Here is a 26,558-nt window from a genome sequence, read left to right on the forward strand (position 1 = left end):
TTGACTCCATGTTCAGAAGGCTTGATTTATTATTTTATGATATATACATTACATTATGACTATACTAAAAAGAAATAGAAGGAAAGGTTTCCTCTCAGAAGCTAGCTAAGAATAGAATAGAAAATAATGACAACAAAAGGCAGCTCTCTCTCAGACTTTGTCCAAGATAGCTTGGTCCTTGATTGGCCAATAATTATGGCCCAAGGATGGCCCAAGATGGGCCAATCACAGATGGACCTGTTGCATTCCACAGCAGCAGATAATCATTGTTTACATTTTGTTGCGGAAACTTCTCAGCTTCAGCAGGAAAAATCCTAAGAAAGGATTTTCACAAAAAGATGTCTGCGACAGGATAGGAAGGCTGGACACTTTTCAAGAAGGAAATCTTCAAGGCACAAGAACAGGCTGTCCCCATGTGCTGAAAGACAAGCTGGTGAGGAAGAGACTGGCCTGGCTGAACAGAGAAATTTGGCTGGAACTCAGGGAGGAAAAGAGCATTTATCACCTCTGGAAAAGGGGACAGGGAACTCAGGAGGACTTATGAGGATGTTGGGAGGTTAGGCAGGGAGAAAGTTAAAGGGCCAAAGCCCAGCTAGAAATTAATCTGTCCCATGGTGCAGGAGATACATGGATAGTTTTCTGTGTTTCTATAGATAGATCAGGAGGTCCAAGGGGGCCCTCTATCCCTTCCTGTGGTGAGAAAAAATTTCCACAATGAAGTGGCTGAAGTACTTAATGCTTTCTCTGGACCTGACTGTGCTGGTCAAGAGCAACTGAACATCAACTGGAGTGTGCCCAGATGGCCAAGAAGGCCAATGGTACCTGGCCTATATCAAAGATAGCACAGATGAAGTTATTTGCTACCCCCTTAATGGTATAGTTATGAGCTGAGTTTGCACAGATTTGTTGCAAATTTGATACTTTCACACACTTGGGTCTGGTTTCTTCCAGCAGCAAACTCACTTTCACAGAAGAGGTCAGTTAGTCAAGTTGTCTTGAGCATGTTTTGGAAGCAATCTGTCTTTGACGCTATCTTACGTCAAATGCTGTACCCCTCTTTGGCGTGCAGAGGGGCCACAACAAAGCATCGAAGACCCTTCCATTATGAGCTAAATGCCAGAATGTTCCATCGCAGGCCATACTATCTCTCCTGTCCATTAAGAGCTCATGGCCAGAACCTGCCTACAAGGACACATTCTCCCACCACAGCCCACAGCTCACACTCGGAAGGGTGGCAGTGGCTGCAGCTGGGTCAGGGGTCTTCACCCCTCACAGAACCAGGGAATACAATGGTTGGAGGCCCTGGCACCAGCTTGGTGGTTGACACCATGACATGCTGTGTTGGGGGCTGGGGGCCTCATGCATGCATGTTGCAGTGTGTTGCAATTTCCTGTTTTAGATTTCCCAGTCCCTTCCCAGGTGTGGCAATACCTCTCTCCCTTCCCCCTCGACCCCTTGCTGAGTGAGTTCTGTCAATCAGGCTTAACATTCCAGCAAGGCCATCGTGTGGTTGGTCAGGTTCAAAGGATGCCCTTCAGGCCTGGGGTCATTGGCCTGTCTGGGTGCCCCTCGTCCCCTGAGACCCTCCTCCTCCCACCTGGTTGGTGCTCACCTGTCCCTACCCCTCCCCCTATCCCTGGGCTTCAATTGAGCCAGAACCATGTGCTCAGCATTCTGTTGGAGCTGTTACCAAGATTCAGATGTCTGTGACCATGCAATAAACTCTGGATATTAACCCTCCGACAGAATCCGTCTCCTTTTCCTCTTCACCCTAGCCCGAAGCCCTTCCACCTGAGGCAAACTGAGTTTCTACAAGCCTGGGTTTGTTTCAGTGCCCAGCTGCAACACCCAGCCAGCCAAAAGTGTCTCTGAGGTGAAACACCACAGTTGCCGCCTTTGGCCCAGCAGCAAGGGTCAGACGAGCCTGGGCACAATCTACCTGGTAATATTGGGATCATATTCCAATACATGCAGTCACCCTTTGTCCTGCTGGGGTCTGGAGCAAGCCCTGGGCAACCTTGGGGAGAAGGAGGTGAGGATGTGGGAGCTGGAAGCACCATGGGTTGAGTGTGAGCAAGAGTGGTCCTGGACCCAAGAGCAGCCCTGCTGCTCCATTGCAGCCCTGCAGCTGATTCAAGCCTGGCTGGTTGAATTGAATGGTCAGTATGAGAAGCTAAATTAAAGCAGTCAGCAGCTGTTTCAGGAATTGGAACAGGTGGAAAGAGAAAGATCCAGCTCTGTCATTTCCAAGCTGCAGCAGGCTAACCTGGAAGCAGACAAGGAATCTATCTTCCTGGAGGCTGTGAGAAAGCAACTGGCAGAGCTTCAAGTATTTGTAGCTTAATATAACTATGATCCTCTTGATGATCTCAATGAGTGGCCTGAACTACAGCTTTCTCTCATTTCTGGACAGTGTTTACATCTTTGGAGACATGGATGAAGATGGTTGCTATGTGGGAGAACTGCATGATGGCACAAGAGGATTTGTCCCATCCAGTCTTGTTGAAGAAGGTGGAGTGATGGACACCCTGATGGCACCACATCTGATGGAGACCAACTGATGGTGTCTCCAGGGGCTAATGCTTAGAGGATGCAGAGGATGTCCACTCTTACCATCCTGTTAAATGTTTTCTTGATCATCCATGTCATCTCCCTGTCCTGTGTGTATGTGAATGGAAAGGACAAGATGCATTCTGGGCAGGGGTACCAGAGAGCGGATGGTGGCAGCATTCACAGAATCCATACAGGTGTGTGCTTGCGACTGTGGAGTGTCACATATGTACCTACACTGGTGACCTCCTCTCTGCCAGCCCAGGACAGGGCACCAGGCTGACTTCCAGCAGCTGAGCAGATCTGTACTGTACTGAACTACAGCAGCACAGCCAGCAGGAGAGGTCCTGTTCTGGAGTGGCTGGAGGCCAGTCTTGACATCCCTCAACACTCTGGGTCTCTGGGTTGCATGGAGGAAACTGAATCCTGCTCCATCCCCAGGGCTTCCAGATGGGGATGAGATGACTGCACTGCTTCAGCTGAGGCCCTGCCCTGCACAGGATTCAACCAACACTGCCTGTGTGTGTTTGCTTTGTTGTGGGTCAAGGATACCAGACACCAGAGGGAAATATTTACACCTTTTGCCGACATCTCTGGTAGGACAAACCTGCTTTCAGAATCAGTCTCTCTCCACTCTTTAGATGATTGGTGATTATTTCACTCAGCTAAAAGATGATTTATTGAGGGTGACTCTGCTGCCCTTTTTCCACAGGAGCTGTCAGACCTGGAGCCTTGGGACAGGGAGGCCAAAAGGGGCAGAGAATGTGGCACCTTGGGCTGGCAGAGTGTGAGTCCAGGTGTGTACCCAGAGGTACCCAGGGCTGTCCTTCTGAGTAGGGTCTGTGTGCCAGGGCAGGAACTCTGCTGCCTGCCAGGGTCAGTCAGCGCTCAGCCAGCCCAGGGAGCTTCCCAGAGCACTCTGGGGAGAAGCTGGGGGTGAAAGGGACCGTGCTGGGCAGGGCAGAGTCCCGTTTCAGTTGAGAGGGTGCTCCATGGGCCAGGGCTGTTGACATCATCTTCAGGATATTTCTGATGGTGGTTTTGAAGAAGAATATCAAAGCAGGGGTTGAATGAAAGGGAAGGAGTCTGTGCATTGTGTTTTCTCCTCTTGGTTCCTGAGTCGGCAGGCTGCATTTTGGAAAAGGCACCGAGACCTCATTAGGAGGTGAGGTCATTAGGACCTCACCTAACTCTCATTAGGACTTGGCTGCCCTGCTCCTCAGGCCCTGCACACACCTCTGTCCCTGTGCTGCTGCCAGGAGGGCTTTGCAGGGCAGTGCTGAGGACTCAGCAGGTGAGAAGAGGTCTGTGCACACTGACAGGGAGGAGTTGTAGGAATCAGAAACAGCTCCTGGCAGAGACATCTCCAGGCAGGGAGGGAGAGGAAAGTGCCACCCAAAATGCCTGGGGCGAGGTGATTCAGGCTCCTCTCTGCCATCCCCTGCAGTGCAGATGCCTTGGCCAGAGCAAGGTTACCTGGCAGGAGAGACACCATGATCAGGAAGGGGGTACTCTCAGGGCAAGCCTCACCTCCTACACTAATTTTTCTTTGCCTGAAGGATTGAAAGGCATTGAGCACGGGTGCAGTGAAGCAGTGTGGGGTTTAGATGTAGCAGCATGCTTGATGCTACCTATACTTATTTCCCAATAAGCATCTCCTGTGGAAAGGCCACTTGGGGAAGCATTCAGGCAAAACCGTCAAGTCCACACACACCACGCTCGGTGAAGAGAGGCAAGGGGGCCTTTTGTACACTCAGTTCCAGCAAGGTTTATTTCAACACGCCCAAGGGAAGCCAGAGACAAAAGTCAGGACTGTGTGCTCTGCACAAGATTCAGTAGGGGAGGGCATGGGGGTGGCACAGAGAGCAGGGCAAAGGGCTTTGGCTTTCAGGGAAGATGGGGCTGGCCACCAGGGATACCACAACCAATGACGAAACAGGGAAAGGACAAACATGGGGAATTTGGGACATATGGGGCAAGGAGCTGGGATGGATCAGTGTTAAGCAAGAGTCCATGAGGAAGTCTTTTTCATCTGCCCAGGTGGGGTTAGCTCTATGGTAAGTCCCTCCAAGGCAATGCTCTGGGGATTTCCCTGAGGGGGAAAGATTCAGAGGATTCCATAGCACAGCACAGTGGTGAAGTCACCATCACTGCAGGGATTTAAAAGACGTGTAGAAATGCCACCTGGGGATGTGGTTTAGTGGTGGTCTGGACAGTGCTGGGTTAACAGTTGGACTTGTGGTGTCGGTGATATTAAAGGTACTTCCTAATTTAAACAATTATTTGCTTCTAAGCCTCTGGTCTGTTCTCTCACACACAAAAGTCTCTGCTGTTAAGGCCATTGGTACAAGGATGAGGTATGTCCTCAGCAGCCCAGCCTCTGATGAGGAGATACCCCCTTGTGCCCATATATCTTCCCTGACCTGCCCCACTGGCAGGAGCATTGGGGTATTTCTCTATGTTTCCCTTCTTTGTCACCATCTCATCTGGGGTCCCCTGGTGTTACAAAAAGTGAGGCTGCAATCAGGTGAACCAGCCTTCATGGAACCCAGAAGGCCCTTTGTAAGACTCCTTTCTCCAGGCTGAGCCCCTCGAGATTCCTCAGCTGCTTCTCATTAAACTTGTGCTCCAGACCCTTCCCCAGCTCTGGAATGCCCCAGCCCCTCAATGTCCCTCTTGTCATGAGGGACCCAAAACTAACTCCAGGATTTGAGGTGAGGCCTCAGCAGTGCCCAGCATGAGGGGACAGTCACTGTCTGAGTCCTGTTTGCCATGATAGCCAGTCCCTAAATGCTTACCCACAAACTCTTACCTTGGATGGATGGTCTTCATCCATCCCTGGACACAGCTTGATCCATTCTAGTTCCTCTCACACATAAAGAGCAGTTCCAGCCCCTCTCTTTGCTGACCCATCTTTCTTAGTGTGTAGCCATCCACACCAGCATTCCAGTCATTCCAGCTATCCCACCACATCTCTGTCATGGCAATGGGACCACAGCCCTGTGACCACACACAGCTCCCCAATCCTTGCCATTTGTTCCCCATGCTGTGTGCTTGGTCTGCAGGCAGTTCAGGTGTAATGGAGCAGACAACCTTCCCAGGAGGGGTCCAAGCGGATACACAACAGCCATACACACCCCTGAGGTGGGAGGCCACATCTTGGGAGGCCACAAAGGAAAATTTGCCACTGCTCTGGGGGCCTGGCTTATTCCTCGATGTGATGGTGGAAGTGCTCCCAAGTCCTTCAATTTAAAGCCCAGCTGTCCAAGGCTGGCCTGCTGCCAGGTTCCCTGACCTCTTCTAGACATGTGGATCCCATCCCTCCCTAACAGGTTGTAGTCATCGAAGAACGTCCTCTTATCATAAAAGTCAAATCCCCATGATGGCACCAGCCACAAAGCCAGAAATTGATTTGCATTACACATCTATTCCTCCCCTTTCCTCTTATGGGTGAAATGAAGGAAAAGATTACTTGGGCACCAATATTTTTCACTTGCACCACCAAGGCTTTGTAATCTTTCTTGATTTTGCCCAGTTTCTGGCTTGTGTGGTGTTTGTGCCAGATGGAAGAGCAGCAGTGGAGAGCAGTCTGTGCTCTTGGGAGGTTGTGGCACCCTCTCAACCATATCTCAGGCCTCAGCTGACAGAAGGTAGGTAACCTCACATGGCTGTCTGCTGAAGGCCTCACGGTGCCTTAACAGAGTCACCCACTGTGAGCACTCATCATTTCTTTTACAGTGTCCCCTCTGTGCCTCTGGTACAGTTTCTCCTTGCAGACCTTGCTTGTGGGTGTCTAGAGCTGCTAAAATGCTACTTCTGGCTCTGGTGTGGTGCTGGAGGGCAGAGAAACACTGCCCCGCTCCTGTGGGTCAGCAGCTCTGAGGTGCCTTGTTCTCAGTGCCTGCCAGAGGAACATGGTTCTGAAATCAGCTGTGCACATCCATGTCAGGTCCTCTAATACTGCACGGCCTTTTAACTGTTTCCTGTTTGTGAGATAATAGATCATCAAACCTGTGCACACCTTATGAAGGTATTTACATTTTCTCCAGGAGAAAGGTCTGGGCACTTGTTGCAACTCACCACCTTTACTGAACTCTCCTTCCTTACCACTTGTATCCTTCCCTTGGCAAGGTCCATGCCTGCTGGACACCAGTTGACTGGAGTATCTGGTGTGAAATCATGTCTGAGAAAGAACACACTGCTCTCCTCCCTTTGCAGAGGGAGCTTCCCCTAGAGCAAAATAATCTGGAGTTACCCATCTCACTTGGGGGACACAAGACAGGTGATGGACTTTGGAGCTGGTTAACATAAGAGATTTGATACCAGGATGTCTTGGCAAAAGCAAACAGAACTTTGAAAATTAGACCTAGATTGCAAGAAGATTCAATCAAACAGGTTTACTGGAAAAAGAAAATCCCATTAAACTCTGCAAGCAAGAGATGTTATATGCATAAGTTTATGTATGTGATTTTAACCTAATCACTGTAGCACACATTATTAGTCTCCCTGAAATAGAATATGTGTGTTTGTATCCCACAGTAAAATCGGATTCTGGTCACTGAGTCGGTCTCCCTGTCTCTCTCCATCAATGACACACAGTGGGGAATATCACCAGGTCACAGGTGAACTCATCTCCAGGGTTTGTGCTGCTGGCAGGTGTGGGGACAAGCACAGCCATGACCTGTGTGACATATGATGGCAAGAGACACAAGCTAGATGCAAGTGAATTTACTTCATTTGCGAAGCTCACCAGATTTATATCCTTAGCACAAAAGCTATTTTTAACTGCAAGCTTAAAACTAATCACAGTTCTACAATAAATCTGTCATCTCGACATCTTCTATTATTCTTTCCAGAGTCACGAGTCAGTAGAGCAGAAAAACTGTTTTGTTTCAGATTCTTCTTGTTCTGAGTTGGTTTCTTGTTCAGCTGGTGTAGTTTGTCCAAACACATGATATTGCTGCCACTGTTTTTTCTGTAACCCTTTCCTTACCCCAACAGACCTCCCCACTGACTTGACTTTATTGGCCCCAGCAGGATGCAGTGAGCCATTTTCTCCCAAGTGCAAATCCCACAGGCTGAAAGCAGCAGGAGACATTGCTCAGAGACAATGATGCTGACACACATACAGACAAATGACACCAAAGTAATTTCATTGTGTACATTTCCAAAAAGTCCTTGTTCCTGGAACATCTTTTCAGTAGAAATTGTGTTCAACAGAACAAGGAGAGTTGACAACATGAGTTGCAACTGGAGAAATTCTGACCAAAGAGAAAAGGTTGGTTCAGACCCTTGAGAGAGATGCAGCATTGGGCAGAGGTCCAGAAATTTAACAAGATCTCTGCCCTGGGAAACCCTACACAACTCAGCCAAACAAGGTCCGAAGATACCAAAGGCAGCCCTCAGGTAAGCCCAGCCCTGAGCAGCTGGTTGCCACAGAAACTCCCCAGGTTCTTTCTAACCTCAATCCTTCTGTGAGTATAAACTACCAAGTTCTCCTAGGAAAGCCTTATCTCATTCCCTCACATTCATCACAGTCATATTTTGAGAGGTCCCAGGACCCAGATAGAACCAAAAGAGGATTTTTTTCTCTTAGACAATACCAATGGAAATGTGAAGATGGAAATACCCTCACCAAAACTGAAAAATGCCACCCATCCCTCTTTATAATCCAGACAGATCCAGATCCATTTGGGGGTATTGATTTCAGGAAGGAGAGTGCAATCAGGAGAGGTGAGAGCTAGGAAGTACCCTGCCAACAGCCCCACTGCCCAGCTGCCTTTCTCTGGCTTAAATTCAAGCCAGAAAATATCATTCTTCTTTTTCACATCTTCTGTAGAGTCCCCCCATTGCCCATCCTCCTCTATCCACCACCTTCACCTCCCAGAACTGTCTCCCTGAAGGTGAAGCCATCACAGCCAGCACACAGCAGCATGGGTTAAATCTCTCAGCGATGTCCTGTTGTGTGTCACCTCATTTCACACTTTTGCCATCATCAGACAGGACGAGGTCCCAGCGGGCTGTTTCTGGATCCAGAACCATGTTCACTGCAGGTGAGATGGAACCAACACATCAGGGCAGAGCTCATCCCGGGGAGCTCTTGGCTGGGGCTGCCTGAGGAAGAAGCAGAGTGGGAGAGGGAGATGGCAGACTGCAGGGCATGGAGGTTCAGGGACAGCACACCATGACCAACATGATACAGTGAAGCCAAATTTATTATCCCTAAAAAGACTATATTTATAATAAGTCTCTACTATCCACGCATCTGTGGCTAATACATGATTGGTTAATCCTGTCTGTTCACGCATCTAAATTAGAATGCTGATTGGATCACCTAATTTTTCACGCGTCTTGCTGTGCTACTCAGGCCTACCCATGATTTACTTTTTTCTGACTTTCCCAAATTTGCTGACAAACTTGCTGAGTCCTGATGATTCTTCTACTTGTATCTCTTTCAAGGATATACCGACCCCATTTGTGAATATGTCCATTATTCATTGCCTGTGTACGTGACCATTGTCCATTAGTACAAGCAGGCTGGATTGTGCATCGGCTGAATATGGCCATTGTCTAACAAAAACTCCTCAATCTGCAAAAAACTCTCAACAGCAGATTGTGGCAGGGGAAGATGCATGTCCTGGGTTGCAAGATGTGGGTGGAGGTGTATATTCTATTACCATCTGTGAAAGGTGGGCAGTTATCTTCTGTTAATTGGGCAGTTTATCTCTTCCACAACCAAACCTCCCTCGGTGGGGGGGGGATATCTGCTGTTAATGGGCCATTGAGTCTCACTGGTAAAATTACATCATCCCATTGTGAGATGTTCCTCCCAGAGGGAGGAGCCAATCATTCCTACCTGGATATAACCTAAGATTTGGAAGACCATAGTCAGCCTTTTCCCACCAGAATCCCAGAGGAAGACCAGGCCCATCTACACCCCCACTGGATCTTCAGAGGAAAACTCCACCCTTCTATTAGGATCACTGCTTCAACAGAACCATGCCTGTCACTGCAGAAGGACTGCAGCCACCACACTTTCTGTGGATCTGCAATGATTGTCCTTAAAATTACAAAATCGATTCATTCAAATTAATTGCATTATATGTATCCAAACCATTTCTATCCCAAATGTCCCCCAGAAATGCAACCCATGAATTCTTCCATTTGAAGATTTCTCCAATTTCTGGAAAATGGAAAGTAAAACTTACCTATTTTTTTCTGATGCTTTCCCATGAAGAAAATAAAGAAATGCAAATAATTTTTAAAATCATCCCTTCCACCAAGCACTGATTAACCTCCAACAGGTTACATGGCAGAAGGGCTGCAGGCTCTGATGTGCCTCAAAGCACGTGCTGCTGCAGTGCATTTTGGTATATGCTTAGTCCAGTTCACCATTGCATCTCTCCTCTGATATATTTCCAGCCCCAAATCAATCGATGTTGTGTTGCACTAAGTAGTTTATTATAAACTAGTTGTTATTATTTGCACTGGGTGATTGATGTTGCAGTGTGCTGCAATTTCCTGTTTTAGACTTCCCAGTCCCTTCCCAGGTGTGGCAATACCTCTCTTCCCCTTCCCCCTCGCCCCCTGCTGGGATGTCAATCAGTCTTAACATTTCAGCAAGGCCATGGTGTGGTTGGTCAAGTTCGAAAGATGCCCCCAGGCCTGGGGTCATTGGCCTGTCTGGGTGTCCCTTGTCCCCTGAGACCCTGCCCCTCCCACCCGGTTGGTGCTCACCTGTCCCTTCCCCTCCCCCTATCCCTGGGCTTCAATTGAGCCAGAACCATGTGCTCAGCATTCTGTTGGAGCTGTTACCAAGATTCAGATGTCTGTGACCATGGAATAAAACTCTGGATCAAACCCTCTGCAGAATCCGTCTCCTTTTCCTCTTCACCCTAGCCTGAAGCCCTTCCACCTGAGATAAACTGAGTTTCTAACCTTGCCTGGACTTGTTCCAGTGCCTGCTGCCCCAGCCAGCCAGCCAAAAGTGTCTCTGAGGTGAAACACCACAGTTGCCGCCTTTGGCCCAGCAGCAAGGGTCAGACGAGCCTGGGCACAATCTACCTGGTAATATTGGGATCTTATTCCAATAATTGGAATTGTGCACTGAGTAGTTTTTATATTGCACTGAGTGGTTTGTTTGTATGACATGGTTTGTCCCTTCTCCCCTCTCCTCCAAAGCCCAGTGCTGCTGGTCTTAGCCCGGGTTACTTCCTCCCCTCACCCCTCTATCAGTTGTATCCCACGGGCTGTAGCCCCTCTCCTCTGCCCCCATTCCCCTGGGTTTAAAATCTCCCACCATGAGCCATTCCTGCTCTTTCTTCTCCTGGACAGCTCCATCCCAGGCTCTCTTTCTTTTCCTGGACACCATTACCTCTCTCCCAGACTCTCTCTTTCCCTGGAGGCGTTCCACAATAAAGTTGTGGGACGTTCATCCTGACAAGAAGAGCATCTCTCGTCTTCTGCTTTTGTCCTTGCCGGTGAAGCTGGGGTCCAGATAATGAAATGATTGGTTCTCATAATTAAAAGATAACTATTGTGTGAATATTAAGAAAAGCTTTAGTGGTGTATAGTTATGTTATTGTAGTTTAGATGTCCTCTGTTCTCCCATAGTTCCCTTTCCCCTCCTGTAGTTATGTTATTGTAGTTTAGATGTCCTCTGTTCTCCCATAGTTCCCTTTCCCCCCCTGTGTTGTGACCATCAGACAGCCTGGGATGTCTAGGACAGGTAAAAAAGAAGGTGTGCACATGTGTTCCTTGCATGGGGCAGCTGGGAATGGAAAAGCTTGGGGGTGCTTAGGGGGTGAGGCATGGCAACACCTGCCCTCCAATCCAGTTACAAAGCACTCTCCATTGATAAATGGCAAAGAAGAGCTGACTGACAGACTTTGGGAAGGGCCAGGGCTGGCTGATGCAACCCCAGGGGTATAAAAGACTGAGCATCCATCTTGAAGATGAACTGGCAATGTGGTGTGCACGAGGGGCAGTTCCCAGCTCTGCAGCTTTTTCCTTATGTAGTCCTTTGCTGTATTTTTGCTAAGGTTTAATCAACCTCTTTAACTTTTCAAAGTGAGCAGTTGTCTCTCACACAGAACTTGCCAAACTGGACCTCCACAAGGCTCTCAACCCAACAAATCATCCAGTGAAACAGGAGCTTTCCTTTGACACGAGGGGAAATAAAAAATGCATTCAATATCTTTAAGTGCTGAATTGAGACACAAGGATTTTTTACTCATACTAAACCTGTGGCACATGATTTCACAGTGGGGGAGACTAAGGGCATTAGGTTGGTTTTCCCTTTTTCATTTAGTTCCAGTGTTTATTTCAGCCAGGGGTCTGTGTAGAAACTCTGTCACACTGAAGGCTGCTCCTTTTTCCCCGATGGAAGTGATGGATTTCGGAGCACAGCTGCACAAACCCTATCAAAGTCACAGGGAACAGAGAGACCCCAGGTGAGCCTGTGGGGTGCTGGATACTGGGGGAATGTGATTTGGCTGTTCCTCTTCCTGACAATGGCAATCTTTGACACAGACAAATCAAAGTTTTTTTCAGACAAATGTCACCTGGAGTCAGGACATTTCTTGCAATCTCATTTGCATAACATAGAAATCTGCTCTGAAGGTCAGTTCTGCAGGAAAATAATCTACAGGCCTGGATGTTAAAACATAAATGCCCAAACTACAACATTCTTTATTACCCAATGCCTAATTTTTTTCTTACTCCTTCTTATATGAAGAAAACAATAGCAAGAACACTTCTGAAGGAGGAAGCATATCTCCTTATGGCCACTTGGTGGGTATTTCATCTCTCTGAGACAACCTTGGTATTTTCAAAATGGGACTTAGGAAAACCCTATTTCCAAAGCAGCCACCTCAAACTGCTTCTGGGCAGGAGGACAGGGAAAAAGCACTGGCTGCAAGCAAGTACAATAGAGGTACCAAGGACATGAACTACAGCCCTGTCATCTCGAACTCTACCACAGCCTCGACATAATCTAAGCCATGTTAAAGAAAACAGGTGTAATTCCCTCTGTCAGAGAGTTGGACATGAAAAATTTTCAAGTGTGTGCTGCCCTGGGCAGGGCCATCCTTGAGCAGCTCAGTGCACCCTCAATATTGAAGCATCTGCTCCCCGTACTGGTCCTGTCTCCCCCCAGTGGCAATGCACAAAGGGTGAGAGCTGCTCCCAAAACCAGCTCACCTCCATGTGCTGTGCGTGCTGCTCTGGGGAGAAGCTGCAGGGCAGCATGGCATTCCTGCCCTTGGCCAGGGGATGGGGTTGGGGTGTCCCCTCACCCTGAGCAGAGCTGGGAGAAACACCCAGAGGGAGAAGAGAGAGCTGTGAGTTTGCTGTGGCACCTGAGCTCGGGCACAGCAGGTGCTGCTCAGCACTGTTGGTGTGCTGCCAGGCCAGGGGTTGGGGTGGTTTATGATGATAACTTTATTTCCTAATCATCTGCTTTATGCCCAGAAATGTCTGCAGGATCTTTAACATGAACCAGAGGGCAGGGCCAGAGCCTGGGAGCTCAGGCATGGGCTCTGTTCAATCTCTGTCCCTCTGGCATGGTCAGCAGCTACGGGGACAGTTACTTCATTGCTTTTGCTGGATTTATTTTCGCCAATTTAGGCAAGAAGCTTCTGGGTGTGTTTTACTGTTTTTGGTTTTGGGGCTTGTTTGTTTGTGTTTATTTTTGGCTTTTTTCGTCCCCTGGCCTGGAGGCTTTTCACCAGCAAATCCTTTTGGAGGCTTTTTGGGTTTTTTTTCCCTGAACTGTTTTGGTTCATTTTTTTCTTTGGCCCGAGGAGCCCACAGTGGCAGCCCAGGCCAGAAAAACCAGCAAAAGAAGGGACATTAAAGTCCACCAACTTCACCTGCTGTGAGGAGAAGTCCCACGCCAGAAATCCAACACGTTCCCAGGCCACTTCACAAATTCTTTTCTCACCCCTTCCCAGAGACAAATAAGGGCAGCCAACATCTTTACCTCTCAGCGAGGTGGGGATGGGATGAAAAGTTCAGGGTTTTTTTTTTCCTGTGCTTTGTGGGTATCTTGCTTTGTTAATAAATAGTTTTGCATTTTTTTTCATTTTCATCCCCTGATATCTATTTCTCTCATTGGCAGAAGAAAAATGAGTTATTGAAGCCCTTTCCCTCTAGAGGAAATGCCCATTCCAGGGTGTTTTCTCCTGAAATTTGTCTCCAAAACTGAGATACCAGGTCATTGTGCCAGCAGCATCCCCATGCCAGGCACAAGAGGTACTGAGAGGATCTGGGAGAGGGATTGTCCCTAATTGCAATGCAAGATGTATTCTATTTGCCATCTGTTAGAGTTGTGGCAGTTATTTTCTGTTAGTTGGGCAGATTTTCTTTATCTCTTCCACAATATCATGGTTTGACACTGGCACAATGCTAGTGCCCCCATGAAAATACACTTTCCCTGGTATCTGCTGTGAGATGTGACCAGGAATAAGCAAAGCAGGCTTCTACTTAGAAAAAACTTTATTAGCTAAACTACAACAAAACAAAAAAAAGAAAAAAACACACAAGGAAAATAAAAACTTCACCAGTACATCTCCCCCTCCTCCCCACCAAATTTCCAATACAATCCATTCCCCAAATCATCGACTCTCAGTCCGGCACCACCCTTTAGAATACTCAATCCTCAGTTCATCAAGGGGAGAAGAGTCCTCCTTGTGGCCATGGTGACCTTTTCCTTTTCATGCCCAGTGCTCTCACCACTGAACACGGACCAGAGCTGCTTCTAGGGTTGTCTTTTAAGGATGCATCGTCCCACTCCAAAAAGGCACAGTCTCAACTTTGGGACATCTGTCCCCCCCAGATTATTCCCCCTGGGGCTGAGGGGCACCAACACAGAACCCTCTTGGCTCTGGGGCATTGCCCCCCCAGATGCAGTCTCTGTATCCCAAGGAAACACAGTTCTGTCCATGGCTATACAAAAAGAGTCCAGCATAAGAGCCACTCCATCATCCATTCCCACTCAAGGTTCTTCAAGGTCCTATTCTTTTCATATCTCTCCCTTGCTCAGACCTCCATCTCACTTGCTCAGTTCCTTCTTCATCATCCACTGCATCTCCTCTCCAGGAAAGATCAATGCTCTGCAAAGTTTTCATTGTCCACAAAGGGGTTAAAAGCTCCTACCAGCAGCTGGACTCCTCGCTGCCCCCCACCTTCGCCGCAGGCTGCAGGCTGTGCTGTGCCGGCAGCACATGATATCAAATTCCAAGATAACAGTCCCAGGCACGGGCTCTGTCTCTGTCTCCCAGAAGGGGGGGATTGGGGGAATACCTCTCAGTAGTTCTTCCATGCTCCCACCCCTGGGCCCTTCAGGGTCAGGCCCACCTCTCCCAGGCCTCATGGCTTTCCCCTCTCCCCACCCTGCCAGCAGCTGGGCCAGGGGACAGACCCGAACCCTTCTCGCCAGAAATCCAAACAGACCCTCCCAGCCGAGAGCTCTACTTTTAACCCTGTGTTCTCAGAGGTGGATCCGGTGTCCCAATGGCCAAACCAGGTGCCAATATTAAAATCTGAGCACCCATTGGCCTGACCACAGCATCCCAGAAATCCCATTTCGTGTCAAACCACCACACACAACCACTCCTCCCTCTGGGGGGACATCTGCTGATAAAGAGCTATTGAATGTCACTGCATGGCTGATAAGAACCACAGCATCCCACTGGGAGATGTGAGCCCAGAGGAAGGAACCAAGCATTCCTACCTGGATATAATCTGGAGATTCTGGAACACCAGCACAGCTTCTCTACGGGATTCCCCAGAGGAACAGCAGCTGCCTCTTCTTCCACTGGATGTTCAGAGGAAGAGACTGCACCTTTCTACAGGATCCCTGCTCCAGCAGAACCAGCCCTGACACTGCAGGAGGGCTGAGCCACAATTCCAATGGGACTGCTGCCAACACCCTGACCCACAGGGTGTCAGGTTGTATACTGACTCTGTCAGTCTTATTTTGTATTACTGCATTTTTTTTTTATACTTATATTTTCTTCCCTAATAATGAACAGTTATTCCTGCTCCCATAACTTTGCCTGAGAGGCCTTTAATTTAAAATTTATAACAATTCAGAGGGAGAGGGTTTACAGTTTCCATTTCAGAGGAAGCTCCTGCCTTCCTTAGCACCCACCTGTCTCCAAACTGAGACAGGGACCCTGCCCTGTAGCATGGGCAGTGGGCTTGGGCCACGCCACCACTCCTCCCTCTGCTCCCCTGTCCTGCACTGCCAGGAGAGTTCTTCAAAGCCCTAGTTCTCAAGGGCACAAGTGGTGCCCATGCAGCTCTGGGCAGGCAGAAAGCAGGACAAGGAATGATGGAAGTGGCAGGAAGGATTCTGGGAGGTTGACTGGAGCAAGTGACAACTTGGTTACAAATAAAATTCAAATATCCTTATCTCTTCTAATCCTTTACAAACATCTATTAAAAAAGTAGAAACATCTCAGGTACTCTTGGCATCTTTGAAAATTTAAAAGAAAAAGGTTTATAATAAACTGGCCACTCAGCTCACTGAGAAAGTGGTTATGGTTGAAGGGAAACAAAAGCAAATCAACATTTTTGACAAGATCACTTTTGAGTTAAGTGCTCTGCTGCATCCTTTGCCAGGGCTGCCTTGAAGAAGATGCTTCAGGTCAGCAACATAAAAGAGCCCAAGCTAAATTTGTTGTTGCTGGCTTTTTTCCTTTATTGATCAGGTTTTCCAAAGAGTCCAACACACTCTGGACACTGTGCAATAAACAGGAACGTGAGGGAAACAAGAAAACCAGGGAGGGACATGGCAGGAAATTGTAATCAATTCTTCAGCATCATCTAATCCTCACCCAGGTTCAGTGAGATTATTCCAACGCCTGTGCTGCCATGGCTGGAGGGATGCACCAAGATCCAGAGGGATGCTGGTGCTCCCAGAAGTGGAGAAGGTTTATGGAAAGGGCCTGACCCTGCTCTGAGCTCTGCTGTTCACAGGGAGCTGCTGTACTGGCAGCCAGGAAGATACTCAGGCTGGAAACTGTGCCACAGAGATCAGCAGGATCCAGGGGATTCTTACCTAGTGCTGCTCATGAACTTGGAAAATTGTAAATGACAAAAGCCAGCAGAGAGTAGAGGAGCTGGGAATAGGAGCACCACCTGGAGACGAGGAAGGAGAGGGAAAGGGCAAATGGGAGGAAAACCAAGGGAAGACCAAAAAAAAAGAATGGCAGAATTCCCTTTTAAAGGGATTCATTGCTGAACCCAGCTCCTTTTTGTAAACCTCAGATACCAAAGGCTGAAATTGATTTTCCATCTTCAGCCTGACATTGGTTAGTGTTTTATACACAAAGTAGGAGACTGGTATAAAAGGTTGTGGGGATTTCCCAGGGGAAAATGTTGAAGATTGCATGCAAGATGTTTTTAATTACCATCTGCATGGCTGATTACCTTTGTCAAGTGGGCAGTTTGCTTTATCTCTCTCTGAGTGACCACATTTGCACCTCCACTGCATGACTGATAAGAAATATAACATCTCATTGTGAGATGCTCCGCCCAGAGGGAGGAGCCAAGCATTCCTACCCAGATATAATCTAGAACACCAGCACAGCTTTCTCCACAAGATTCCCCAAAGTAACAGCAGCTGTCTCTTCCACTGGATCTTCAGAGGAAGAATACATCTTTCTCTACAGATCCCCCTTGATCCAACAGAACCGCCCCTGACACTTCAGGAGGGCTGCAGACACATTTCCAATTGGACTGCCATCAACACCCCACAGGGTGTCAGGTTGGGTTCTGACTCTATCAGTGTTGTTCTAGTGTACTGCATTGTTTTATTTAATCCTTTAATAGTTTTTTTCTTTTCCCTATTAAAGAACTGTTATTTCCTGCTCCATATTTTTGCCTGAGAGCCCTTTAATTTAAAATTTATAGCAATTCGGAGCGGTGGGAAGGGTTTACATTCTCCATTTCAGGGGAGGCTCCTGCCTTCCTTAGCAGACTCCTGTCTTTCTAAACCAAGACAGAAAGCAAAAGACAGCCTGCTCTGCCTTTTTTGGTTCAGTATTAAGAGACAAACAGGTGCAGAACGAGAAGTCCTGGCCAAATCAGGACTCATTCCATGCACCTCAAAGAGAGCAGGAAGTGGCCTTGGACCAGTGAAAAAATACCCAAAACACTAATCCCAAGGGGCAGCCAGGACAGGACCTGACCCTGCTCTGCTCTCCCACGCTGAAGCAGTCAGGCTGGGGAAGGATTGTCCTTCTTGGACGTCCTGGCTACCTGTCCAGCACCACTAGCAGTTCAGGGGGTGCTATCCCGATCTCCGTGGCTCAGGACAGCACCTAAGGTAAACGCTCTGTGCTATGACAGCAGCAGTACCTTGTGGTAGGATGTGGTTTGGCTTATGGCTGCAGTCAGCAGAAATAAGAGAGCGCTCTCCAGCTGTGGTAAATCCAGGTTTATTGATCCCAGCGGAAACCAACAGCCAAAAAGCAAGAGGGGGAAGTTACAACAGGTTATAAGGAGGGAGGGACACAGGGGAGGAGTCAGCCCTTGGACGAATAGGGCTTCAGAGGGGAGTGGGACACAAATGATTGACTTAGGGAGAACACCAATGGGGATAATTGAGGATGGAGCCTCAGCCCCTGAGCCAATCACTCGATGCTCTAGTTAGAAGTTTCTAGAGAGTTCCAGAGAGAAGGGTGGGAGCGCCAAGTGATGGACAGGGCACCGGGGAGGAGTTAATTAATTAATTAATCTCCAAGGCAACTGGGGAGGAGCTGGGATAAGTGGCAGCACAAGGGAGGGAAGGGAGAACCAGGGCAGAACCATTACATGATAGGGGGGAACAGAACAGTCCAACTTCTACAGACACAACACAACACCACCCCCCTTTTTGTTGACTCACTTGGTTCCACTTTGCTAACAAGAGGTGAAAACCACGGGCAGTTCACAGATGTCAGAGGGTCCTTTCCATCCGCAGATTCCCAAAAATGCCACCTAGCTGGAGCCTCTGACTCTCTCCTGCACTCTGTGCTGGAGGAGGAGCTGCTTGGCCATCACTCAGAACCTCGGAGAGGTCCCTAAGTCCCAGCTAAGACTTTCCTTGCCTGAAAAGGAAACAAAAATGTCACCCTGTCCCAGCTTGCTGCCCATTTCCTCCTGCACTACCTCCACTCCAAAGTTAAAGTTGCTGAGTGATGTGGAGGATTTTGGTAATGCTTTTGCTCTGGACATGCCCTTCTGGCAGACCCAGCCCTGATGCAGGGACTCTCCAGGGCTGCATGTGGCAGCCTCCTCCCACAGTTCTGGCAGCAGTTTGCACATCCCTGGCATGGGCGCAGAGGCAGTGGCAAGGAGGGAGGTGATAGAGCCACGATTCACACCCAGAGGCAGTGCCAGGGCGGCAGCAAAGCCCAGCAGTAGCTTAAAAATTGCTTGAAAGCAATGTCGAGCTGAAAGGCAAGGACATCAAGGATGGGGAAATCTGCTGCCCTGAGAGAGGCAAAGGCAGTGCCAGGGGAGCTCAACCCAGTGAGGTACAGCACGATCCCAGCCAGGCATGGGGCACCTGCTGGGGCAAAGGGACCTGATCAGCGACCTGGCCAAAAGGGCTGACAAGGAAAAGAGAGAAGCAAAAAATAAAGGTTACAGAGACACAGACCTGGACAACTGTCCTGGTTTGAAAAACCTGTGTCTGCCAAGGAAGTTGGGAACTTCCCTTGGAATGGCCAAATTACTATAATTTGCATTATTATTCCAATATTATTATATTGGAATCAAGGGGCTTTCAGGTAAAGGCAAAGCAATGGGAAAAGGAGTAAGAGTTCTTTAACAGTATGTATGTGTATATATATATGTGTGTGTGTGTGTGTGTGTGTGTAACAAGGCAACCAACCACAGCAGCAGCAACAACAGAACCACAAATCCAGTCCCAGTTCCAGCCCCAGCCCCAAGCACAGCCCCAGCCCAGCCCAGCCCCAGCCCCGGCCCCGGCCCCAGGCACAGACCCAGCCCCAGCCCCAAGCACAGCCCCAGCCCCAAGCACAGCTCCGGCCCCAGGCACAGCCCCAGCACAGCCCCAGCCCCGGCCCCAGCCCCGGCCCCAGCACAGCCCCAGCACAGCCCCATCCCCAGCCCCAGCTCCAGCCCCAGCCCTGGCCCCGCCTCTCTCGGCGCTTTCCCCTTTGCTGCAGTTCCGGGCACAGCCGGCAGGGGCGCCGGTGGCTCCCGGCCGGGCGGGGCGGGTGCGATGATTCCCCCGCGGCTGCAGGGGGCGCTGTGGCGCCGGCGCGGCCGCCTCTCCACACGGCAGTGGCGGGCGGGCTGCATGGCGGGAAGGGGCTGCAGCAGAGCCGCGGAGCGGTGGCTGGAACCGCAGGGACGAGCGGACTCCGGAGTAGCAAACGAAATGGAACAGAAACTCCGCAGCTGTAGCAGGAGCCATGGGGGGCCCCGGCAGGCAGGGCTGCTGAGTTACAGCGCAGTGAAAAGCCCGGAGCAGTGGCAGAGAAGCGGCGGGGCTGGGCAGGGGCCGCTCGGCTCCCGAGCGCCGCCGGGAGAGGCTCCCTCGGAGCGGGAGGGGACTCGGGGATCCCGGGGTGTCCCCTGAGGCACCCGAGTAGATGGGGGGGTCCTTTGTTAGGTTAGGCAGGGGTTAATAAGGTCCCAGAGACACGGCCGCTCTCATGAGCAGTTCCGCTCACGGTGGAAGGCAGGAGGAGCCCATCCCGCAGAGATGGCGAATTCTCCCCACAAGGGCGCAGCCTCTGAGCCTCCCCTCTGATGTCCAGAGCGAGAGAGAGCTGCATCCCCTCCTGCCAGCCCGCATCTCCCGGCACCTCTGCCCTTCCCAGGAGAATGCCCCCAGCTGCCACAGTGCAGCCAGCTCCACTCCTCCTTCTCTTGGCCGTATCTTGTCTCCCTCAAGTATCGGTAGCTATTGGCTCTGAGCAACAAATGGGAGAAAATTCCCTGAGAGAAAGAAACAAAAGGAAAAGTCCTAACCCCCATCAACAGCAAATGATAGCAAAGAAAGTGTAATAATCGAACCTCATTATTTAACGATGGGATCACAATTCCAGGGAAACGCATGAGAGGAATAGCCGATTTGTCTTTACAAACAAGCCGTGGGTCTGCTGGTGCATAAAACCAGCACTGGGAGATAAAAGAAACAATGGGAAGGATTCCACTGATTGATGAATGGAAAAATATATTTGCTTTTACAAATAAACTTTAGGTTTGCCTGTAAACGAAACTAGACATTGAAAGATGAATGAAACAGTGGGGAAGAATAACCCCTAAATTCCATAAGAGTTAAAAATTCAAAGCGAGGGTTGTACATTAGAGGGAAATCTTCGGGAAATCTTTGGTATCAGGCGTATCGGGGAGTCTGAACCTCTCAAGTACCTCAGCCAGTGGGGAAAGAGAGAAGGGAAATGCAGCTGGGAAATTGGGATAAAAAAGAGGCTGCGTCCTCCAAAAATTCGAGAGATCGCAGGGGAATGCCCCATGGCCTCTCCCTTTATTTGAATGAAGCCAGAAAGGACTCCTCTGTCTCCTTTTTGGACATAAACCTCTGGTGTTTGTTGATTAATTTTCCTAGCATGCAGCCTGCATAGGTGTGCGAAGCTGGGGATCAAAGCTGCGTGTCCCAGCCAACTCCACGTGCCAAGGGAAGGATGTGAGCACTAAAGCCGTGTGGAGTGAAAGGATTTGGGGAGGACAAGGTGTCAGACACGCCAGAAGAGTGCAAGAGGAACTGGTCAGTGCTCCAGGCCGGGGTTCAGGCAGGCAGAGGGTTCAGGCCATGTCTGCAAAGCCCCCTGGCAGCAGCTGCCCTTGCACCCTGCTTGATTTGTGCTCAGCTGGTGCCTTCCAGGGTGATGTGACACAGCAGAGTAGAATGCCTTGTGTTCCCTGTGCCTGGCAATACGGCCATCACCCCTGGACACAGGAGGAGCTGCCTGCAGAGGTGGCACATGCCCTGCACACATCTCCACCATGAGCCCACGCAGCAGGACAGAACTGGGCAGGCAGCCAGGGCAGAGCCATCCCTCCCCTTCCTTTTCCCAGAATGCAGCCTGGACACCCAAAGCAGGGCCACTGCTCTGCAGCTGGTGTCCCCAGGTGCCATCCCCAGGGGCTGGAGGTGCCCAAGAGGGCTCTGAGCATCCTGCACAGGGAGATACAGACTCCTCCAGCACTCAGGGGCTCTTATCAGCCACCTGCAGCTGGGCTGCAGCAGACCCTGTGATGTAAACAGGACTGGGCACTGCAGGAACAGGAGGAATTGCCAAATTCAAGTGTTGGATGAGGTCCCACATGGGCTGGCAGCTTCAGGGCATGGGAGGTCATTGCCCAGAGGATGGGAGGGAGAAGCTTGGTGGGGTGGTACCCAGACAAACTCCCAGGTCTGCTCTCCAGGCCATCCAGCCCCTCTGGACTGTGCCCTGCTCACTCAAACAGGCTGGAAGTGCTGGGCAAGCTGGGTCCAGCCATGGGCAGATGAGGGGATCAGAGGAGTGGGAAGCAGACTGCAGACCCTTCAGCCCATCTCAAACCTGCTTTCCTGGAGTCAGCCTGCAGGCTGGGCAGGTAAGTACTGGCTGTGTAAAAAGTGCTGAATGCTGTGACCTTTCCATTACTCCTTCTCTGCTTTATCATCTTCAGGCAGTCCTCGAGTCTTGGAATTCCCACTTTCAGCACTGAATCCTGTCTCCCCCCCTGCTGATTGACTGTGGATATGCTGGCATCCAGGATGGAGGCAGTAGAAAGTGAGACCCTGATTGATGAGGTGGAGGAGATGAGTGGAAGAGGTGAGTTTTCAGAAGGGAACAGGAGGGGGAACTGTCCTCTATTGAGGACAAATGCATCTGCTTCTGCTGTGGGACAACTATTGAAGGTCAAAGCACTGGGGCTTGTCCCCAAACTGGGCTTTTCATGGGTTGGGACTTGGTGGCTGCAACACTCCCAGCTGAGCTCTTGGTGCTCACCTGTAGGCCCAGCTCCAGCACCAAAGGCTCCTGAGCTGACATCCTTGGCCCCCTCCACTGTTCATAGAAAGAGATGTGAATTTGGGGACATGGGTTGTGGGTCTTGGGGTAACCTCTACTGTGGTCAGCACTGGTTTGTGCCCTGACCTGCCTGTTCTCCTCTCACAACACCAGAGACACCCAGGCTCAGGTCCAGGTGGCTGCACTGCTGGTGTGCACCCGCCCACTCAGGTGCTGCCTCTTCCTCCAGGAAATGGAGGTCCCCTTGTCCAGGATGTGTGCAGGCCCCCGGGGTGGGGACAGGGATGGGGCAGCAGGGACAGTCCAGCCAGGGGGGTTTTCCCACTGCAGGGAAAAGGAGCTCACCCTGTCCCTTCTCCTGCTGGGGTGGATGCAGCCCCAGGGCTGCCTGTTCTGAGCAGCTTCTCCTCCTCTCTCCGCAGCTGACGTGACTCTGGACCCAGACACCGCCAACCCCTTCCTCATTCTGGCCAGTGACCAGCGAGGGGTGGGGCGGGGGCACGAGTGGGCCTTGCTGCCCGACAGCCCCGAGCGCTTTGACACGGAGCCGTGCGTGCTGGGCAGCCAGGCCTTCGCTGCAGGGAGACACTGCTGGCAGGTGGAGGTGGCCGAGGCAGGGGACTGGTGGGCAGTGGGAGTGGCCCAGGAGTCTGTCAGGAGAAAAGGGGTCCTCGGTTTTACGCCCCAGGAGGGGATCTGGGCCGTGGGGCAGTGGTTTGGACAGTACCACGCTTTCAGTGATCCTGACTGGACCCCACTGCACCTTCCCTGCCTCCCCAGGGCCATCCAGGTCTGTCTGGACTTCACAGACAAGCAGGTGACTTTTGCTGATGCTGAGAGTGAAGCCCCAATCTTTGCTTTCTGCCTGGCCTCGTGTGCTGGGGAGAGGCTGCGCCCGTGGCTCTGGGTGGGGATGGACTCGTGGCTCAAGCTGTGCCCCTGACAGGGAGGGAACGTGAGGGGCAGGGGAGAGGCTGGAAAGGCAAACGCCATCCATCACCTTGGGTCCTGGTGCTGGGAACTGAGAGGGTCCTGCATCCTGCTGGCTTCTCCTCATGAGTATCCTCTGGCCCCCAAGGAGAGGACGGGCAGCTCATGGAGGTGGATGCCACAACAGAGCCTCCTTTATCCCCCCACCCCTCGGCTGGGACTGCGGGGACAACAGGGAGCACAGAGACTGGGAGCAGGGAGGAACTTGGTGCCCTTGGTCCCCTGGCAGGGACCATCACTGAGTGCCAGGGCACTGCAGAGCTGCTCTGTACGAGGCCATGGAAAATATAGCAGGGTCCAGCTCCTCCCAGGGTGCTGGTGTAGTGCCCTCTGGCTTTTTTCAATTAAGTTAAAAAACCCCAAACATAGCTGGATACCCATGATAACACTTATCTTCCCCACACATCCAGAGCCTGTCCTTGCCTGATGTGCACCAAGCACGTTTCTTGCAGCAGAGCACTGGGAGCAGTGCAGGGGCAGCAGCAGGAGCAGCTCAGGAAGGAAAGCAGAATGCTGAGCTGGGTCTGAAACCCACAGGAGAGGCAGCAATCCACAAGAACGGCCACAGATCTGCCATTCTCAAGGCCCCACCTCACAGGATCCTGCTAAATCCTGTCCTTAGGAGAGGAGAAGGTGAAGAGGGACATTGCCTGGGTCCAGCCTAGATTTCATCATTTCTTGTTGGACCTTCTTTACTGCCACTTCAGTTGTCATCGTTGTGGTGGCATCTGGGCACAGACAACAATATTGGCCTCCCTGCTCTACTCCAGGGGCTGCAGAGTTGCAGGACTGGGTCAAGGCCAGGTATCTGCCCCCAGAGCTCTGCCCTAAGCCTCTTCCACTGTGGTAGCATCAAGTCTGGGGAAACCCAGGGTTCTCTGCTCCCACAGAGGCACTTCCTACTGTCCATGGGCAGGAGCCTCTGAGACTGTCCTATTTTGCTTGGGATAGAGTTCATTTTCCTCTCAGTGGCCAGCCCAGTGCTGGCTTTGGGATTTAGGGTGAGGATAATATTGGTAGCAACAATCCAACCATCAGGCATGTGGTGTTTACGTGGCCTTCTCTGTGCCTCTTGCTCTGCCAGCGAGGAGGGAAGCTGGGGGGGAGCACAGCCAGGACAGTGACCCAAACTGGCCATTCAGATATTCCACACAATAAAACATCCTGCCCAGTGTGTAAACTGGAGGAGCTGCTGGTCAGGGGCTGATGGCTGCTGGGAGACAAGCTGGGCACAGAGCAGCAGGTGCTGAGCACCTACACTGGGCATCACTTGTTCCACTTGGGGTTTATATTTTTTTCATTACAATTATTATTATCATTAGTATTATTATATATTACTTTTATCTCAATTATTAAACTGGTTTTATCTCAAATAAAAAGTTTTATTTCCCCCATCCCCCTTGGAGGGTGGTGTGTGACTGAGTGGCTGTGTGGTGTTTAGTTGTCAGCTGGGGTTACACTGTGACAGAGGTTCATAGCAGAAGATTGGTGTATGGAGATGCAGATTGTCAGTTCTGTATTTTTGTCCTTTGTCATGCAAAACGTCCCAAAAGAGCTGTGCTGTGCATTTAGGGCCACCTACCTCATTCAAGAAGAAGAAATTCCTTTCTGAAAGCCAACTAAGTCCCTCAGACTGGAGAAAAGTTGGGTTTTTCAACAGATTGGTGTCTGGGAACTTCTTCACTGGAATTTTGTGGTCTGGAGGGAGTAAATATTTTGCACTGGTTTCCTTTTTGATGTGTCTCCCAAAAATTAAATTTTAAAAAATCTCTCTGGGAGTTGAGTTACGTAATTGCAGCATTTGTGTGAGAAATACACAGTTTCATGTAGCATTGCACCACAAAGACTCAGGGGAGCTTAAATTCAGCTCTCATGTGTTAGAGGTCTCAGCATGTTGGAACCACAGCGGGTAGGAAGGGTAAGGAACCCCGGGGTCCTTGAGCAAGGCTGGACCCACGTGGGCTCTGAGTGGTTCTGGGGAGGCAGTTGGGGCTGGGGGTTTGTGCCACAGCCAGCACATGGCAGCAGTGACTGCTGCCTCCAACCCTGCCTGCACAGCGAGGCCACAGGGCTCTCCTGAAGCCCTTGGGCCACAGCAGGGTGGGATCAGACCCAGGGGCCCTCCTGCTGCCAGGGAAAACGGCTGCAGCAGTGGAGAGGGGAAGCACCTCAACAAACATGCTCTTCTCAGCATTGGTCTGTCAGACATGCTCCAAACAAAGCCTGCCTGGATTTGGCACATCAGCCAAACAACTGTGACTGACCCCCCTTCCCATGAAACTTTCCTTATTCCCGGTGAGCCTTTTCTCTGGCACTTCTGCTCCTTTTACACTGTTCTTGCTGTTGCAGATGCCACTTTGTCTTCTCCCCACCCTGCCAGATTGCTGTGTGGCATCACAGTTTTATTTTAAAGGTCTGGCTGAGCCAACCTCGGCATTTCTTTTTTTAAACTTTTTTTTTCTTTTAATATGAACAAACCCAGAAAACCCTTGATTTGAGAGCTTGGCCAAGTAACTCCTCCAAGGTCTTGCCCCAGGCTAAAGCCTTGTCCAGGACCTCAGAAATGCATCCAGCATTGGCATTGCAGTGCTTTGAGTGGCACTTTAAATGGGCAGCTTCCCAATTTCCAACCTCCTGCTGCAAGTGTGGCATGACCAGATTTGCAGCACAGGTCCAGGGCTGGGGCCAAGGCTGCAGGGGATATTGGGTCCCCTCATTGCTCCACACAACAGGGAACGATGGCTGCCCAAGTCTCTGCCCTGAGGTTCCATTCCATGCCCTGCAGCCCCTGGCACGGTGCTGGCCCTGGGTGGCTCTCAGAGCTGGCTGGTAGCGAGTACACAGAGCAAGGCTCCTGCCCCGCAGCTCCTGCACACGTGGGCACAGCTCGGGCACAGCTTGGGCACAGCTCAGACACAGCTCCTGCACATGTGGGCACAGCTCAGACACAGACACAGCTCAGACACAGCTCCTGCACACGTGGGCACAGCTCGGGCACAGCTCCTCCACACGTGG

General features: G+C 50.5%; 1 protein-coding gene across 1 annotated transcript; it reads left to right on the forward strand.

Annotated features, from left to right (window-relative positions):
* Positions 1 to 21,678: 21,678 nt before the first annotated feature.
* Positions 21,679 to 25,314, forward strand: LOC102071614 (butyrophilin subfamily 1 member A1). Its single transcript, XM_005494222.3, has 3 exons — positions 21,679 to 22,134; positions 22,210 to 22,355; positions 22,976 to 25,314. The coding sequence occupies exons 2-3, from the start codon at positions 22,283 to 22,285 to the stop codon at positions 23,494 to 23,496; spliced, it is 594 nt and encodes a 197-aa protein (XP_005494279.2). The 5' UTR covers positions 21,679 to 22,134; positions 22,210 to 22,282; the 3' UTR covers positions 23,497 to 25,314.
* Positions 25,315 to 26,558: the final 1,244 nt, after the last annotated feature.

This window comes from Zonotrichia albicollis, chromosome 29, assembly GCF_047830755.1.
Source record: "Zonotrichia albicollis isolate bZonAlb1 chromosome 29, bZonAlb1.hap1, whole genome shotgun sequence".
In the NCBI taxonomy this organism is placed as follows: Eukaryota; Metazoa; Chordata; class Aves; order Passeriformes; family Passerellidae; genus Zonotrichia; species Zonotrichia albicollis.

Excerpts from the sequence above, each read along its gene's own strand:
- LOC102071614 (XM_005494222.3), top strand. The coding sequence starts at position 22,283 with ATGCTGGCATCCAGGATGGAGGCAGTAGAAAGTGAGACCCTGATTGAT. Across the intron at positions 22,356-22,975 it reads GGAGGAGATGAGTGGAAGAG|CTGACGTGACTCTGGACCCA; the intron begins GTGAGTTTTCAG and ends CTCTCTCCGCAG.